This window comes from Scomber japonicus, chromosome 17 (genome assembly GCF_027409825.1).
Source record: "Scomber japonicus isolate fScoJap1 chromosome 17, fScoJap1.pri, whole genome shotgun sequence".
Taxonomy (NCBI): Eukaryota; Metazoa; Chordata; class Actinopteri; order Scombriformes; family Scombridae; genus Scomber; species Scomber japonicus.
The window spans coordinates 25033932-25050046 of record NC_070594.1 but is presented as its reverse complement, the minus strand read 5'-3'; the positions used below and the strand labels follow the sequence as shown (position 1 = coordinate 25050046).

Below are 16115 nucleotides of genomic sequence, written 5' to 3'. Positions count from 1 at the left end.
GTTTTCAGCTTTATCTGCACCTTGGTGTGAAGAGGCAGTTTATTCATGTTTTACTAAATGGAAAAAAAAATAATTTGGATATCTAAAGTGTTTTTTTGATTTTAGCTGGGAAAACTGTCTTTGTAACAGATAAGTTATTTGTAAAAATAATAAAATAAAAAAAAATCTGTTCAGAATTTTTCTGGGGTGTGGATTTGTCTTTGAGATTCGGGCGCGAGACTGTTGATGTTTGTCCATGAGGTGGCGGTAGAGACCAAGATAGATTTCACTAAAGGCTTCTTAATCAGCACTCACCACCAGTTGAACGTTTCTAAATCCTAACAGCTGTGCTTGCACTGGATCTAAAGTCATTGACTGTTAAACTACTAATCACTCACACTTGGTAGAAAACTGTTCCACTGTTTTTGACTCTTGAACATCAGCATGTTGCAGGAAGTGTTTTACTGTAATCAATAGAAATAGTATGGATTTGGGACACAGTGCCAATTATACATACTTTATATTAATACTGTCTTTTTCCAGCAGTTGATAATCCATAAACAATGAGTGTAATTGGCAGTTTAAAATGACATCTTGAGGCATTATGATTATTATATATTTATGTGGTGCAGTTTCAACTACCTTCCACAATTTCACAAATCCACAATACCACTTACATGACACATTTTAGTATTGGACAGTAATATACACCAAAGTATACTCAAAATTAGGGGTTTTTGTGTCTTTTCCCAGTGTAACCACATTACACCATGCACTATGATTCACACCTGTCTGATTCAGTGTTGATTCACTATCTAGTACATGGCCATTCTTATGTGGGCAGCTGAGCATGAAGCCTGACCGTGATTGTTGATTTCAAAACAGCAAAACACTTCTTCTTTCAGACCAGGCACAGTGCAAGAAAGTAATTAAGTTCGATTACTCAAGTGTTTTACTTAAGTGCAATCTTAAGGCATTAGTACTTGAGTTTTGCCTTTTTATTCTACTTTATATTATCACAGGGAGACTTTGCACTCGTACTTTACACACCACACTCACCGTCTTATGAAATATGATGCAAAATTACAACATCACTGGTTAATGCATCAATAAGAATGATCTGGTAATAGCGGGTAATAGACATTATATAATAATGTCATCTGCTGTAAGGAACCCTTTCTGCATGATGAGTACTCTGTTGATACTTTTATGCAACATTTTAAATGAGTGTTTGTAATGGACTTGCACACTTTAATACTATTACTACTCTAAAATACTGTTGCAAGCTGTGGCATTATTTCCTATAATTGTATCTAAAGACCTCAAAGCATGAAAAGCAGCTTCATACTGTCACATACTGTCAGCCACACAGTGCATCCAGTTCATTTACCACTGAGATCAGTTGTTAAGGGTTAATTATATTCCATATGTTCATCATAGACAGACAACAGGAATGATTTAAAATTCTGTTTCATGATTTTATTTCACATGCATTGTAAAAATATCAGCCTTTAAGATTCATATGAAAAACAGGCTGTTGACATTCTTTATAGAAGTACAGAATAGCATTCCTCACTTTGAGGCAACATGAGAAAACAACACATGCTGCTTTGATAAAAAAAACATTTGTCACTGCTTCAATAAGTAGCATGTATGGAGCGTAGTGCATTGCACTTTTACACTAGGATAAAGAAAGAGCATTCAGTCTGCTACATGTTCAAGACTTCATCACATTACTTAACATTTTAATGCTTAAAATACACAATCTGTTTGGAATAAGCACGAGGGACGGTTTTCACTTTGCTTCCGGGATGAGAACTCCAGTATGGCTTCAGTTTGACTCCTGACCACTAAAAATGAGTCTTTCTAGAAGGAGATGTGGCTGCTCCTGTAGCTCTGGATGAGAGAAATTAGTTCGGACATGTCTGAAACATGCGGGTTAGCATTCATGACTTGCTCCACCATCTTCTGAGGGAATAGTGTGCTCAGCGTGCAACTCAGGCCCTTCCTCTGCTCGCTAGACAGGCCGTTCTGCACCCACGGGTCCCTGGGCAAGCTGTGGCTGTGTCTGGGGGTCTGCAGTCTGAGGTGCTGCTTCTCTGAAAAATGAGAAGGATGGTCCCTGTTATGTGGAGCCAGAGCTGGACAGGAACCCCATGCTGGACTGTGGGGGGACACCCTGGTCTGCTGGTGGTTACACCTGCACTGGTTGCACATGTGGTGCTCGCAGGACGCTGAGCCGTTTTGTGGAGGGTAGTAAGTTCCTCTGCTCCGGCTGGACATGTGGCTGTTCCCACCGTACGACCCTGAGAGGGAGTAGTCATTGTGGCTCAGGATGTAGCTGGCCACCCCGCTGCTGTAAGTGCAGGGAGGCCTCTCCATGCTGTAGGGAGGGTCCTGGATGTAGAGCCTGGACATGGAACTGTCCATGGAGCTGAAGGCCTCGTCCACATCGCTCAGGCAGTGACTGAGGCTGGTGTTCACCTGCATTCTTGGGCTGCTGCTGTCTCTGTGATAGATGAACTGCTCGCTGGGTGACGATCTGTGGGATAGGTCCTCGGTGCTGAGGGGAGGAGGGGTGGATGAGGTGTAACTGTGGTCCAGCTGATACACGGCAGGCCCACAGTGTGTATCCTGCAGGCTGGATATGGGTGATACGTTCTTGGCTCTGTCTCTCAGTGCCCTCAGTTCATCAGCCACAGATAGCTGTGATTGGTTGGCCCGCTCTGGGTGGTAGAACTTGCACTTCACTCCGTAAGTACACTTCTTTCCTGAAAGAAATAAATAAGGTTATATGGGCTTTCAAAACACCGGCTGTAAACCTGCATCTCCTCAAGAGACTGTCAACAGAGGATGTGTGTGTCTGTGTGTGCTTCCAGTCTGCACTACTGTAAACACACTTAGCTTTGCAAACAAATTAGCAGTAACCTCTAGCTTTCTATTAGGGCTCTTTGTAGGGATCCAGTTCCCTGGCTTGCTGTTTGGTTCCAGTTCCAGCAGTGTGAGCTGGGTGTTAATGCACTGCAGCCTCTCTCAGGGCCAATCACTGACTGACAGGCAGGCAAATGAATCACTCCTCAGCTAATCTCTGTGTGACAGATTGGTGGCCTTCCACAAGTTTCACATGCTCCAGCCAGGAGTCACTATGCAATAAGAAAGGATGAGGACAACCAGTGCCCCCTGCTGGACTCATTTGTTTCCTACAGAGGGAGCACAAGGTGGATTTGACCTAAGGTTCATCAGCACTGCCCAGATGTTTTCAGATGTTTTTACAGTACTTTTAACCTTATGACCAAATGAGAGAACACAGTTTCTCACAGTTTGTACCACAGCTGTGTTCAGTTGCCTTTTGAAAATGTTGATGGTGGACTGCAAGCAGAAACAGCAGAATCAACATAGGCACATTGTACACGAAAATATATAAAACTGCTGCTTGAAAATAGGAAAAGAGCATTTCTTATAAATTGTTTGACAGCATAGTTACTATCTATATGAAATCCGGTCTTATAGTCGACACATAGGTGAGCCATTTTGACCAGTTATCTTCAAAAACATCAGTTTGGTTCCTTAGCTTGAATGTAATTCTCTCCATCACATATATATCATAAATTATATCGATCCACTCGTTTGTTGTTGGTTTGTCTTTCTTAAGCCATTTTCTGGTCAGAGCCTTTTTACACCCCACCAACAACACATTCAAGAGGTATTTGTCCCGCCTCGTATAATCAAGTCCATCCAAATCACACAGATACATGACTTTGAAGTTGAAAATCATTTTCCTTTTAAAAACAGACTCAAGGACCCCAAGAATCTCTCTCCAAAATGGAGCCACAGAGGGACAGAGGAGTGTGGGGACGAGTAGAAGGTATAATCCCTGACTGATGGGTTAAGGTGTCTCCAAATATCGATTAGTCCTATTTCTGATAGTAGTAAATTAACTTTCTTTGTTATTTTTTGGGGGCGGGATATTCTTGTCCTAGTTGAGTCGAGGATTGGGTTAAGTGTAGTATTAAAATCACCTGCACATATTAGAGTCCCCTGTGCTTCAGTTGTAATTCTCTCGATTATTTGGGTATAGAGGAAACTCCAATTTGAGTGATCTATCAGGACATTCATCATACTTCCTCAATGGGCTGAGAAAACATTTTGGTTTTACGAAATCTTTAAGCCAGTTGGACAATGTCAAAAATACACTGAGGTCAGCACTTCCCAGATTCAACACCCGACAACCAGAAGATGTGACTACCAAAACTCATGCTGTTATGGAGTTCTGCAGTATATATTAGCCACACATGGCTTTAGAAGGGCAATGTTGTTTGGTCCGCCACTTTGTTCCAGACTGACAGAAATCAACTGCTATAAAATGGATTGTTATGAAATACAAATATCAATGTTGCCCAGAGGAGTCATCCTAACCTGACTTGCTGGGAACTGGCTTTTCATTGAGCATCATTTTTATACGCTTAATATTTTTGGCTCACTTGTACGACCAACATACTTGCAAAACTAAAGATATCAGCCTCAGCTGCTACCAAGCTAAACTAACATAGGATTATGGTGAACATTATACTTCCTCAGCATATTTATTGTGAGTACACTTCATGTTTCTTAAATTGTTGTTATAGTTATCAGTTAAATCCTTCATGTAAGAACAAGGAAATGAACCTGAGCAATGCAACAGGAATGTCAACCAACCATAAGGACAGTGCTGCTGCTTGTTTTCTGCAGTCCACGGTTTCTTCCGAAGAAAATCATCGATGGTGGGACCATTCCTACCCAGAGGATCATCTGGAGGCATGAACCTGCGCCAGCACAGAGACACAGTTAATATGTGGTAACTTGAGATGAAATGTTCCATGGGTTAGCTCAAATTTCCGGTGTGACTTGTAAAACTTAACCCTAACCATGCGTACAGCAGAGGTGCTCTTTTTTAAATGATCTTCTGCCCCTCACAGAATCTGTGCATACCCCTGTTTGCTGCCCTGTACAGTGACCCAAACCACCATCTCTCTTACTTGTCACTGACGAAGCTGTACATCAGCAGCCTCTCCTCTATGAACTTCTTCCACTGGGGACTCTCTGTCTGCAGGTCACGATAGTTGTCGTTGGATACAATAATCCCGTCTGAGTCGCAGGCCAGCTTGACGATGTATCGGTCATCGTAGCACACCACCCTCTTACCGTTTACACAGCGGGATGGTGTGTACACCAGGATCTTCCTCCTCTCCAGTTCGTGGAGAATATGTTGATCTGACAGAGATGAAAACAAGAGTTAACTATCATTTGTTTATTATTCAGTATACCTTTTAACATTAGGTGATCATCTAGTGTTTCTTGGGTTTCAACAAAACTGATTATTGCTAAGTTTCTATCAGTCAGTTAAATCTAGTTCATTGGGGTATTTGTAGAAATTAGTATAATTTCTTAAACCTATTTTAGATGTTTACATAGAGACAATGAACATGTAATCAAGTATGTAAATTTAGGGTGAAACTGCTATAACTGGAAGCAATGACTCATAGTCAAATTCAGGCACTTGTGGATTTTTCCATTTTACTGAGTACAGTTCCTGCCCAAAAGGGTGTGTCCACGTTGACACACAGATGAGCAGGTCTGATCCACTATCATGAAGATCACACTGATTATTATATGACTGGTCAGGCTATTTGGAGCCTGTACACCACCCTGCAGATCTAGTTTTGTATTTTATTCATGAATGTTTTTTAAAAGTTTCATTTTTATTTTATATGTAAAATGTTTTATTTATTGGGTTTTAGACATTGTTAAAGAGATCTGTAATAAAACATAAAAAACAATTTATGAATATATTGAAAGTGTACTTTTACTGTAAATGTCAGCATTTAAGGCTCATTTTTAAAAACTGTACGATGAGTTAAAACAATACTAAACTTTTCTGTTGTTTGGACCCAACTGAACTAAAAATTGCTCACTTCAAGATAGCACTCAACATTAAAGCTGTGGAAAGCTTAAGAATAATGGGTCTGATCTGTTTCTGGTAAGTTTAGAGATATACTTCAGATGAGCGGGCAGCATGTCCTTGCTGAGGCGACTGACCTGCACGTTGCAATTCATTGTGAGCTTTATGAGCATGTTCATAAAAAGTATAAAACTGCACCTGGCACTCATAATGCTTCCTTGTAAAACTGCTGATGACTACTTTCAGGAAGGAAACTATTTTTATCTAACTTGACCCAACATGAACGGCACATTGGGTTTCAGTTATTCCAGTTGTACTTCCTCATTGTTTAAGACTTGTCCATTAACATTGTGATTTTTCTTTTCAATTAAACTAGGTCAAATGTGTGGCTGAGTACAGCTGAGAGAAAGGTGAAGATAACAGCAGGACAGAGTGGTGAGAATTTACCAACAGCCATAAGTGCCGACTGACATGACAGTGACATGAAAATTATAATTTTTCCTTTCCTTGATTTTTGATAACTGTTTTGCTGATAAGAAATCTTTGCTTATGTTGGCTCAGTGCCAACATGTCAAAGATATTCACTGCTGTGGCTTCAATAGTTCTTCAGTTTATTCAAATGACCCTGCTTGGTTTTACTTTGTAGGTGCACAATGCTTCATTTACTGCTTCATTGTTCTGATTTTGGCACTAAGCCATGATTGTAATTAAAAAACAATTTGAACTGACGGTGTCATCGTCAAACTCAACTTCAAAAGCTGCACTTTTCAATATTCCTCACTATGACAGTCATTTGAACAGTGGTTCAAATGTCATAGAGAGGAACCCTTCAAGAAGGATCAGCCTGCTATGCATTTCACTCAGCATTCAGATGTGAAGCCTTATTTAGCTCACTGTTTTGGTTTAAACTGTACAATCTTCACGTAATTGTCACAATTTTCAGTTGCTGCATCCATAAATAAGGTTTAAATTCTGACCCATCTGGACTTTGTGCTAAAGGTCACAGGGTTCAATGAGTGTGGTCAGCTGTGAGACAAATATGTGCAGAAATACCATGAAATCTAATACGTTGTTCATGTTGCATGAACAGAAACAACATGGGATGCCTTGACTGGCCTGTGATGTCTTGCTGCAGTCAGGTGACCTCACCTGTGATGGGGGCCTCAGGCCGCGGCTGCTCCTTCCTCCACAGGGGAACGAATACCGTGATGTCCCGCAGACCTTTATCCAAGAACCAGTTCACTGCCAGCTGGAGGCCCTGGCACGAAAACACCTTCTTGTCGCCATGACTACAGACAAGAATCAACAAGACAGAGTCAACAAAGAAACAGCTTCTTCTTTTCGGTTTGTAAGCATGTTATGCACACATCTCTTTTCCCGTTTTCAGGAAGTGTCGCAATGCACGTGCCCGGAGAAACATGACTCACTGTTCACGCGTGCTTTTTCTTAAAGTGTGACATTGTGCTTCCTTATTAAACCTAAAACCAATAACACATAGCCTGTTCCCTTTAATTTCTATCTAACAAAAGTGGAAATTTTCTAAACTGACAAAATGATTAAATTACTTATCATAGTCATAATCATAAGATTATGTTCATTTTAACCCTGACGCCAACAATAGCTCTAAACTAAAACATGAAAAAGTCATTGAAAAGTGCTAAAATTGTCAAACAAGTGAGTGTGGGAAAGCTGACACGTTTGCATTATGATTATTCTCACCAGTCTGTCTCAGCAGTGCTAGAAAAGTCTAATCTGCTGTGAGTTCTGCTGGAACAAGTTCACCGGACAAACATCTGTTATCTGAAGTCCAAACTTAACACTTGTATTACCAAGACGTACCCCAGAGCCACTGAAGAAGTAAACTGGACGGTTTTGCCTACAGGTCAAAGTATACAGTGTGTGTGTGTACGTGTGTATGCGCACGTGGGGGATTTCCCTTCTCTTTGTCAGCAGGAAATTATGAAACGGTTTGAATATAACAGGTAACAAAAACAAGGCTTGGCTTGGGAGTGTTCTTGAATTATGAATTAATTTCTCTTGCGTAATATTACTGGAATGACATAAAGGTTTTCTCTGAATGGCCTTTCCATAGCTATTCACACCTACACTGTGTAACCTTTTCTTGAATCTAACGACAACCACCTGAGAATGAAAAAGACGTTGCTGTATGCTGTCTCAGTTGCACTTCTTGAGTTGAGTAATGTCAGAACTAACTTTTGAAACCAACACAGTCTGAGCAGTTGAGAACTAGCAGTCCTGCATTCATAGAAACATTTAAACTTTAAATGTGAAACATCTCCATCTAAAATAAAAGTACTCATTCAGCAGATTGTTCCATCTAAAAAGTACCTTGCTGTTGTATGTGGTCTACAGTCTAGACAGTAACATATTTTTTGGTCACTAGGGGGTAGCGCAACAGGCTGTGAACACAGTTTTGACAAATTATCACCTTGTAAAGTCGTTTGCTATTTACATATCCAGCAGGCACAGCATTATCATTCATCTGGAGTTGTGAATGTAAATCCAATATTCACTCTCTATTTGCTCAGTTTTTCTCTCTACCAACTCCTGAGGGGTTATAACTTTGTCTTAACTTTGTCTTGTTGGCTTTTTATTTTTTCATAGGAAACAGTCGCCTGCTGCATCAGTGAGAAAGACAAAATGGTTAAGCTGCTGATCATAAAATCAAATCAGTAAGCTTGAAGACTCTGTAGAACTACAACTAACTGCAGACGTGGGTGATAATTCTCTGAGGGAAACCCTTACATGTAACACATATGTATCTGAACCATTGTTGATAGAAGGATATTAAAATGCTTCATCCTTTATTATTGTATTTAATGTTTTGCATGTAAAGCTTCATTCCTCAGAGTAAGATAGATGTAGTGGAGTTAAATGTATATAATAATATATAATAAATAAAAGGGGTACACCATACTTTGTACATGTGACAGTCTATTTATTAGTCATCTAACAGCCTGTGAAAACAATTGTGTAATTCTCTCTGTGGCCCTTTATCAGGTCTAATATAATTACATAAGTGAGATTGCAATCTTGGTTATTGCACTATGGGAAATGTAGGATCCAGTGTTTTTGGAGTTTGACCCTTACTATGCACTAAAAGTCTGCATATATCAGCCTCTGCTGCTTTGATTTCAATTGTTCTTTTTCAAATCTGTCTATAGCAAGCTGTTCAACTTTGTGGAAGCACAACACTGAGCCACTCAAATGTACACTGATGTGAACTGATCACAGACACAGGAAAGTTGACTTTAGTTCCACGGCTATACGTGGGAATAAAGGTGTGACAGTAAATAGTTCAGCTCTCTTCCTCTTTCAGCTCGCTTTATGCTCTTACAGGAATACACATTGTGAAAACAACTCTTTTGTTTTTCCACTTTGAATTCATATCATGCTCTCCACCTACTCTCGAGATTATTTGTTTGAGCAAATTTCAGCTCAGAACTTCCTTGTTACCCAATTAGGGCAGGTAAAGTGGCAGCGGTGAGATCATATGATGCAGGAATTTGAGTTATAAACATGTTGCAAGTCACGCCAGATAAAAACTATCAGAGAAACGGCTCCAACATGTTTTTTGGTGAAAAGTGAATGGTAGCAACCCTGAGCATGTCATGCTGCCCTTCAGGCATTGTGCAGTCCTTAATTGAGTGGGCTAAAAGTGAAGAATGTGGGTACACATGTTTTCACTTCCCACATCTTAAAGAGGAAGTGTGCCGATATCAAATCTGCAAACTGAAACACAGAGATGCTCATTAACAGATGGAAATAAAACTAAAACTATAATAGCCTGGTTATATCCTTTATTCTTCTTTTTATCATTAACTTTTCCAGGAAGGAAGGAGAGCATTTTGTATGTTATCATTTCAAACATTGTGGCTTGGCTGGAGAATTATGAAAAGTCAACTGGCTGTAAATATAAAAAACAACTATTATTAAAGAGAGAAGTAGAGTTGACTCACCTCATGGCCACATTGCTTCCATCTATAACCACCGGTCTGAAGCCAACAGCTGGCTCTCTGTCTGATCCTGGTCTGGGCTGGTTGGGACTGGGGCTGCATCCTCTGGGCACCAGTTTGGGACTGTTTGATGCAGTCTGGCAGGTCTTTATCAGCTCCTCAAGGATGTCATTGGTCTGGGCATCATGGCGGAGGCTCTCCAGCACCCGTAAAATGTCACTCTGAGAGTATCCTAGCTTGAGAAAACGCTCCACCTTGGCGTGCTGCTGCTGGCGGTCCATGGCAGACTCAGATTTAGAATCTGGGGGCTGTGCGTGTTTCCTCTCCTTTGTCTTATCAGAACTGTCTGGCTGGGGAACCCTCCTCGCCTCCTTATTCTGGTTCATCAGCGTCTCCACGGCAACGGCCTGTGTTTTGGAACAGTTGACAGGTGTCAAAAGATGATGGAGGAACGAGGCAACCTCTGTAACTCACCGTAAACAAAGGAAGCCAGCTGTGGTCTAACAGGGTTTTTTTGAACAAATCGATGTGGTTTGGCGTGCACTGATAGAATTTGCTCTAGTTACCACAACCTCATGACTGCAAACGCAAGCACAAACACTGGCTGACGTCATGCTCGTTTAAAAAGCCCCTGTCACACACATACATAGAGGAAGTTAAGGGTTGACGCTGATCCCTGGTCTAATTTTACCTTCAGGCTCATTGAAGGTCAGTACCCAAGACAAAATATGAATGGAACTGATGTGAGTGAGTGTGGGTATTAGTGCCTCACCCCATTCCACACATATTTTATAGTACTTTTATGGAAAGCCCCTTGAGCTTCATGGCCAAAGAAAGATCACACTGATGTATTTAAAGTAGAAAACTGCTGAATGACTCAACCCACTTCTTCCACTCTTCCTCCCCAACAAACCCACAAGCTGAGCTATATTCGAACCGAGTTCTCACACAGTTGTCACATCTGAAACAATGAAAACAAAACCACTGTAACGAACACTCAGAAGGCGTGTCCAGCCTTTTTTTCTTTAAAAAAAATTTAAAAATAAAGCCCAGAATGCCCTGAACTGAACTCGCCTCATCATTTACAGACAAAACATATCCATTATACTTTGAAGACTTCTTTGTCTTTGAAAAGCCTTTTTGATGTCTGTCACGCGAGATAGCTCGATAAGCTTGTCCTTTACTTCATGTCTTGATGTTAGTGAAGTATGAAGAGAATCATGACAGAGGTGATGCAAATCCTGTCAAGCTCCTTAAAAAAGTTTTAACTTAAACATCTTTTCAAAAAGAGTTAAAGAAATAAAAGAAAAGACACTCTTTACACATGATGTTTTCGATCTGGGACTCTTGCAAGGAGCCTGACTTTGCACAGACCTGCTACAACCTGCACCAAACCACATCCTCTGCTGCTGAAGTGACAATCGGTTGATCTGCAAGGACTCTTTTTTTCCTCCCAAAAAACGTAGAGAGTGACTATTTCTGTTGTGTCCCACTCACACCTACAAACTCCCAACATCCCTTCAGCCCTGTCACTCTGACACCTACTCTACTGGTCTCTCTCACTCTGAACATGACAAGCCTCAACAAGACTAGACTGCAGGCAACTTTTTTTTTTGCTGGCTGAGAATACACATTTTACACAAAACAGCAGTAGCACTTAATCACATGACTGAAGTCTCATTCTGTACTTACTCAGAGAGTGTTGGATCAGAGCATTGGAGTGGAGTTCCTTCTGGCTCGCCGTCTCTGAGTGTTTGTGAGCTGCTTCAGTCAGCCAGTCAGTCAGCCACTCTGACAAGCAGACCGGTCTTTGCAGCTTACTCATATGAGGAAGCGCCTGCTCACTGCTGAGAGAAAAAAAAAAAAGCAAGGACCAGCAAGGAAGAGAAGTCTGTAAATTTGTAATCACTTCCTCATCAGGAGTCAGGGGGTGGATCTGGGAGCCTGTGGGATTTGTCCCCCCCCTCTGCCCCTGTTTTTGAGCTCTTCCTGGTGTTGTGAAATAAATACTGACTGATTGTCTGTGAGAAAAGCACCAGGAAGCCTGCAAGTGAGAGATCAACGTGATTTTACATATTCAGTTTATTATGTTCTTCAGTTTCTATTATCAAGTTTCTATTATCAAATGAGTGTGAGCATTCTTTTAAATTAGTGTGAGATTCAGAGGTCAGCTTGTCATAATGTGTTTTACAATAACAACCGTAAAACCGATCAAACATTTTCAGATATCCAGGATCAATTTGTTGACAATCTCCAGCTTCAGAGAGAAAACAGACAAAATAACATGTGAAAGCATATGTGTCTTATTATTAACTGTCTGACATTAAGTGGAAAGTTCAGGTTTGTTGTTTTACAGGCGTTTCCACTATGACAGAAAAAACTGTCTGATAAATGGGACAGTTCACCTGAAGTGTGCCTCATTCTGGGAACTGCTCTGATCATGGACAGAGAGCTGAGACTATATATTTATGTTCATAGAGAGTCACTGAGTGTCCACACACACACATTTACTTATGCTTCAAGCAAGCCTTTTTTTTAAACTGATGTGTTTACAAAGACAGAAACTGGGCAATGACAGCATGATGACATCATGAGGTAAGGAAAAGGAATTGATGATGTATATCACTAGGAGAATATTTAGTGCTTACTCACAATGACACAGCATTCTGATCATTCCTGTATTTATCTAATCAGGATGTTGAAAATTTAAAAACATGAACTGTTGGGTTACCAACCAGAGAGAGAGAGAGAGAGAGAGAGAGAGAGAGAGAGAGAGAGAGAGAGAGAGAGAGAGAGAGAGAGAGAGATATTTTCAGAAAAAGTTCTGAAAACAGATTTGTGTATCAGAACTTAGTTTTTTCTTCTTTCCTCTCCCATGAATCATCTTACCACCCCTCACATTTATCTGCTGACCCTTTGGAGGGGCCCCACCCCTAGGTTGGGAACCACTGGACTAAACTAGCTAACTGTATGTAAATGGCAGTTAATCTTGTCTATGATCATTTATGCAGTTCTGCCACTTTACGTTTTTTTTTTGTGCTTTTATTTTGAAGAACCCACTCTTATTTTGTTACTTCCTGTTATGCCGATGCTAGACTTCCTGCTCCCGTCTCAGCAGAACGACATGCTGCTCACGTTACTCCAAAGTTGGTAAAACATACACACAAACTATTTACATGTCGTAGCTGTATTGAAGCTTATGAAAGGGTGTTTAATTGCAGTTCGCTCCGTGTTTGTGTCATTGTGTTTTTGTATAAGGACTGTTACCGCAAGGTGTGTGTGGAAGACAGGCTGCTAGCAGGTTGTGCTCAAACTTAGCGCCCTTGGAAGCAGAAGGAGGTAGGAGGAGACTAATGGTGCATTCATTGTAAAGAGAGTGATTAATTTCATTTAAAACAAAGAGAAAATGTCTTTATTTTCATTTACATAAAAGCTGTAACTCGTAGCAATTTAAAAGGGTAATTCCATGTAAAATTCATTATTCAAGTTTACTAAAATGTATTTGTTTAAGTTAAAAATGTGAACATGATTTCTATATATTATTCACTGAATTCTGGTATTATGGCATTTGTATTTTCGTAGTTTTCACGGTGTCATGGTGTCAGGAGGTGAAAAGAGGAGAGAATTAAAGTAACACCAGTCGAAGCTCTCTGCGTCACGTGTGGTAATTCCAAGTGGGCCGCTACAGTGAAAACTCCTCGGCTGCAACAGACCTGCCATCCCTGCCGAGAAGCTGACGCCATCTCATCTGAGATCCAGCTACCGACCTGTTACCAGCCAGCTGACTTCGTTCGCATCCACATCATGCTCAGGCAAGATTAAAAAGGACAGCACACTAAAGGTACAACGACGGATACTGAAAAAGAGACATCGAGTGCCAAGGAGCAAAAAAGGACTATACACACACATACAAGCTTACAGCGTAACTGAAGTGTTTTACATACTACCGTATCATATTTTGAGGTCAAAATAATTCGTTCTGAAAAGGCGGTTCTGAAATTGGTGAATATTTCAAGACAAGTGGTACATGTGTTTATGGAGTAATAATTCATGACATGTCTGTTTATGAGAAAGTTTAAAAGGTGAAGCTCTTTAGCTATTAATGTCTATAGCGCTCATTTATGACATTTGTTGTTACTGTTTTATGCTAAAACATCCTATTGAATGTCCATAATCTGGAAATGCTTGACATAAGTATTACTCTGTGGTAAATGATAACTACAGCTTATAAGTATAGACTCAAGCATAGGGCAATCAGAGGCTACAGTCGACCTAAAGCAGTTGCACAAACAAACAAAATGTCACTCCCAACAGAAGAAACGGACAATCCCACAGACACACCACTCAAGTCTAGCTCACGTGAGAGAAAGCTAACAGAGAAAGGCCAAGAGAAGCATAAAGAAGACATCAAAAAAAAACGTGTAAAAACATTTAACAAAGCTTATGACTCTTGGAAGCTAGTAGCGAGGGAGACAAGGACAAAACTAAAAACCCTCTGCTCATTAGAAGACCTCAATAAATTGCAGCAAGGTATTGAAGCAAAGCACGACGCCGTAAGACAGCAATATGAACCTATCCTACGTAACAGTAGCACCACATCTGAGATTGTCAACAAAATGGACGCCTGTGTTACACTAACAAAGGAAATCTGCAATCTCATAAGTAACCGTCTAGAGACTGTTAATGAAGATTATAACAATCAACTTGAGAAAGAAAGAGTAAGAGAAACGTTAAACAAAAATGAATATGGGTCTGTCTTTGGCTACACCAAAACTGAAACTGCAAGCTGCTTAGAGTCATCAGAGGAATCGAGCTACCACTCTGACTTGACCAGCACCCAGAGCGGTAGAGTAGACGCAGAAGCAGAGCTTGCTGCTAAGCTAGAGCAATCAAAGGCCATCGAAGAAATTCAAGCACAGAAAGCACATCTTCACAAGTTAGAAAGTGAATGGAAGCTCAAAGAGGCAAAAATGTTGTCAGAAATGAAACAAAAAGAGGTGGAAATGCAACAACAGTTGGAACAAGAGAGAGCAAAACTGCAGCAGTTACAAGCAGAAAAAGACGTTGCTATAGCAGCAGCTCGTGTGAGAGCATATGACAGTTTTGAAGGTTTCGAGAACCACAACGAAGAAGTTAACAACAAAACTAGCCCTGCTTGCTACAGAAAGCTAAAATCTGAACCTCAATTGAATCCAGCCGCGACATCATTCCAACCTCGCCATGCAGCTTCTGAAATGACAATGACCCAGGAGTCTGTCAGTTTAGCACAAGCTATTGCTAGCTCATTAAGTATGAATCGCTTGCCAGTCCCTGAACCCACCACGTTCAGTGGTGACCCTTTAAGATTTACAGATTGGAAAATGTCATTCATGACTCTTATTGACAGAAAACCACTCCCAGCAAGCGAGAAGATGTTTTATCTCAAAAATTATCTTGCTGGAGAGGCGCGCAAAGCTGTAGAAGGGTTCTTTTATCGAGATTCAGAGAATGCATACAATGGAGCGTGGAAAGTTTTACAGGACAGATACGGGAATCCATTCATCATACAGAAAGCTTTCCGTGATAAGCTAATGAAATGGCCAAAGATCAGCGCAAACGATCCACTAGCACTACGAGAGTTCGCCGACTTCCTCCAAAGCTGCACTGAGGCAATCCCACATGTCAAAGGACTAGCTATACTTAACGATTGTGAGGAAAACCACAAGTTGCTCAAAAAACTGCCAGAATGGATCGTTCGAAAGTGGAGTCGAATTGTTGTAGATGAACTTGACACATCAGGCAGCTATCCAGATCTTACATGCTTCACAGAGTTCCTGAGCAGAGAAGCACGGATAGCATGTAATCCTATTGCTTCTCCATTGTTGATAAATTTCAAACCGATAGATGATAGAATCCCAAAGAGAGCCAAAGCCTTCAACACAAACACACAAACAAAGAGTTTCGCTCAAGAGAAACAAGAAGTAAACAACAACAAACCAAAATCACCTTGCTTTGTCTGTAAAAGTGAAGCTCATGGTATCACAAGGTGTCCCACTTTTGCAGCTAAGAGTGTTGAAGATAAAAAGACATTTATTCTTGAAAATCGGCTCTGCTTTGGATGCTTGAGAAAGGGTCACATGACCAAGGATTGTAGGAGACGACACACGTGCAACACATGCAACCGTCGTCACCCAACCTGCTTGCACGAAGACAGGAAACAAAGACCTGTGGAAGCAATAATA

At 40.7% G+C, this 16115-nt stretch overlaps 1 protein-coding gene across 1 annotated transcript; it reads right to left on the bottom strand.

The window, feature by feature from the left end:
- Positions 1–1467: 1467 nt before the first annotated feature.
- Positions 1468–11708, bottom strand: LOC128377043 (endoribonuclease ZC3H12A-like). Its single transcript, XM_053336925.1, has 6 exons — positions 11587–11708; positions 9898–10301; positions 7067–7206; positions 4995–5229; positions 4675–4781; positions 1468–2750 (listed from the first exon to the last, which is right to left on the bottom strand). The coding sequence occupies exons 2-6, from the start codon at positions 10278–10280 to the stop codon at positions 1846–1848; spliced, it is 1770 nt and encodes a 589-aa protein (XP_053192900.1). The 5' UTR covers positions 10281–10301; positions 11587–11708; the 3' UTR covers positions 1468–1845.
- Positions 11709–16115: the final 4407 nt, after the last annotated feature.

Excerpts from the sequence above, each read along its gene's own strand:
- LOC128377043 (XM_053336925.1), bottom strand. The coding sequence starts at position 10,280 with ATGAACCAGAATAAGGAGGCGAGGAGGGTTCCCCAGCCAGACAGTTCT. Across the intron at positions 7,207-9,897 it reads GGAAGCAATGTGGCCATGAG|TCATGGCGACAAGAAGGTGT; the intron begins GTGAGTCAACTC and ends TCTTGTCTGTAG. Across the intron at positions 4,782-4,994 it reads TACAGCTTCGTCAGTGACAA|GTTCATGCCTCCAGATGATC; the intron begins GTAAGAGAGATG and ends GTGCTGGCGCAG.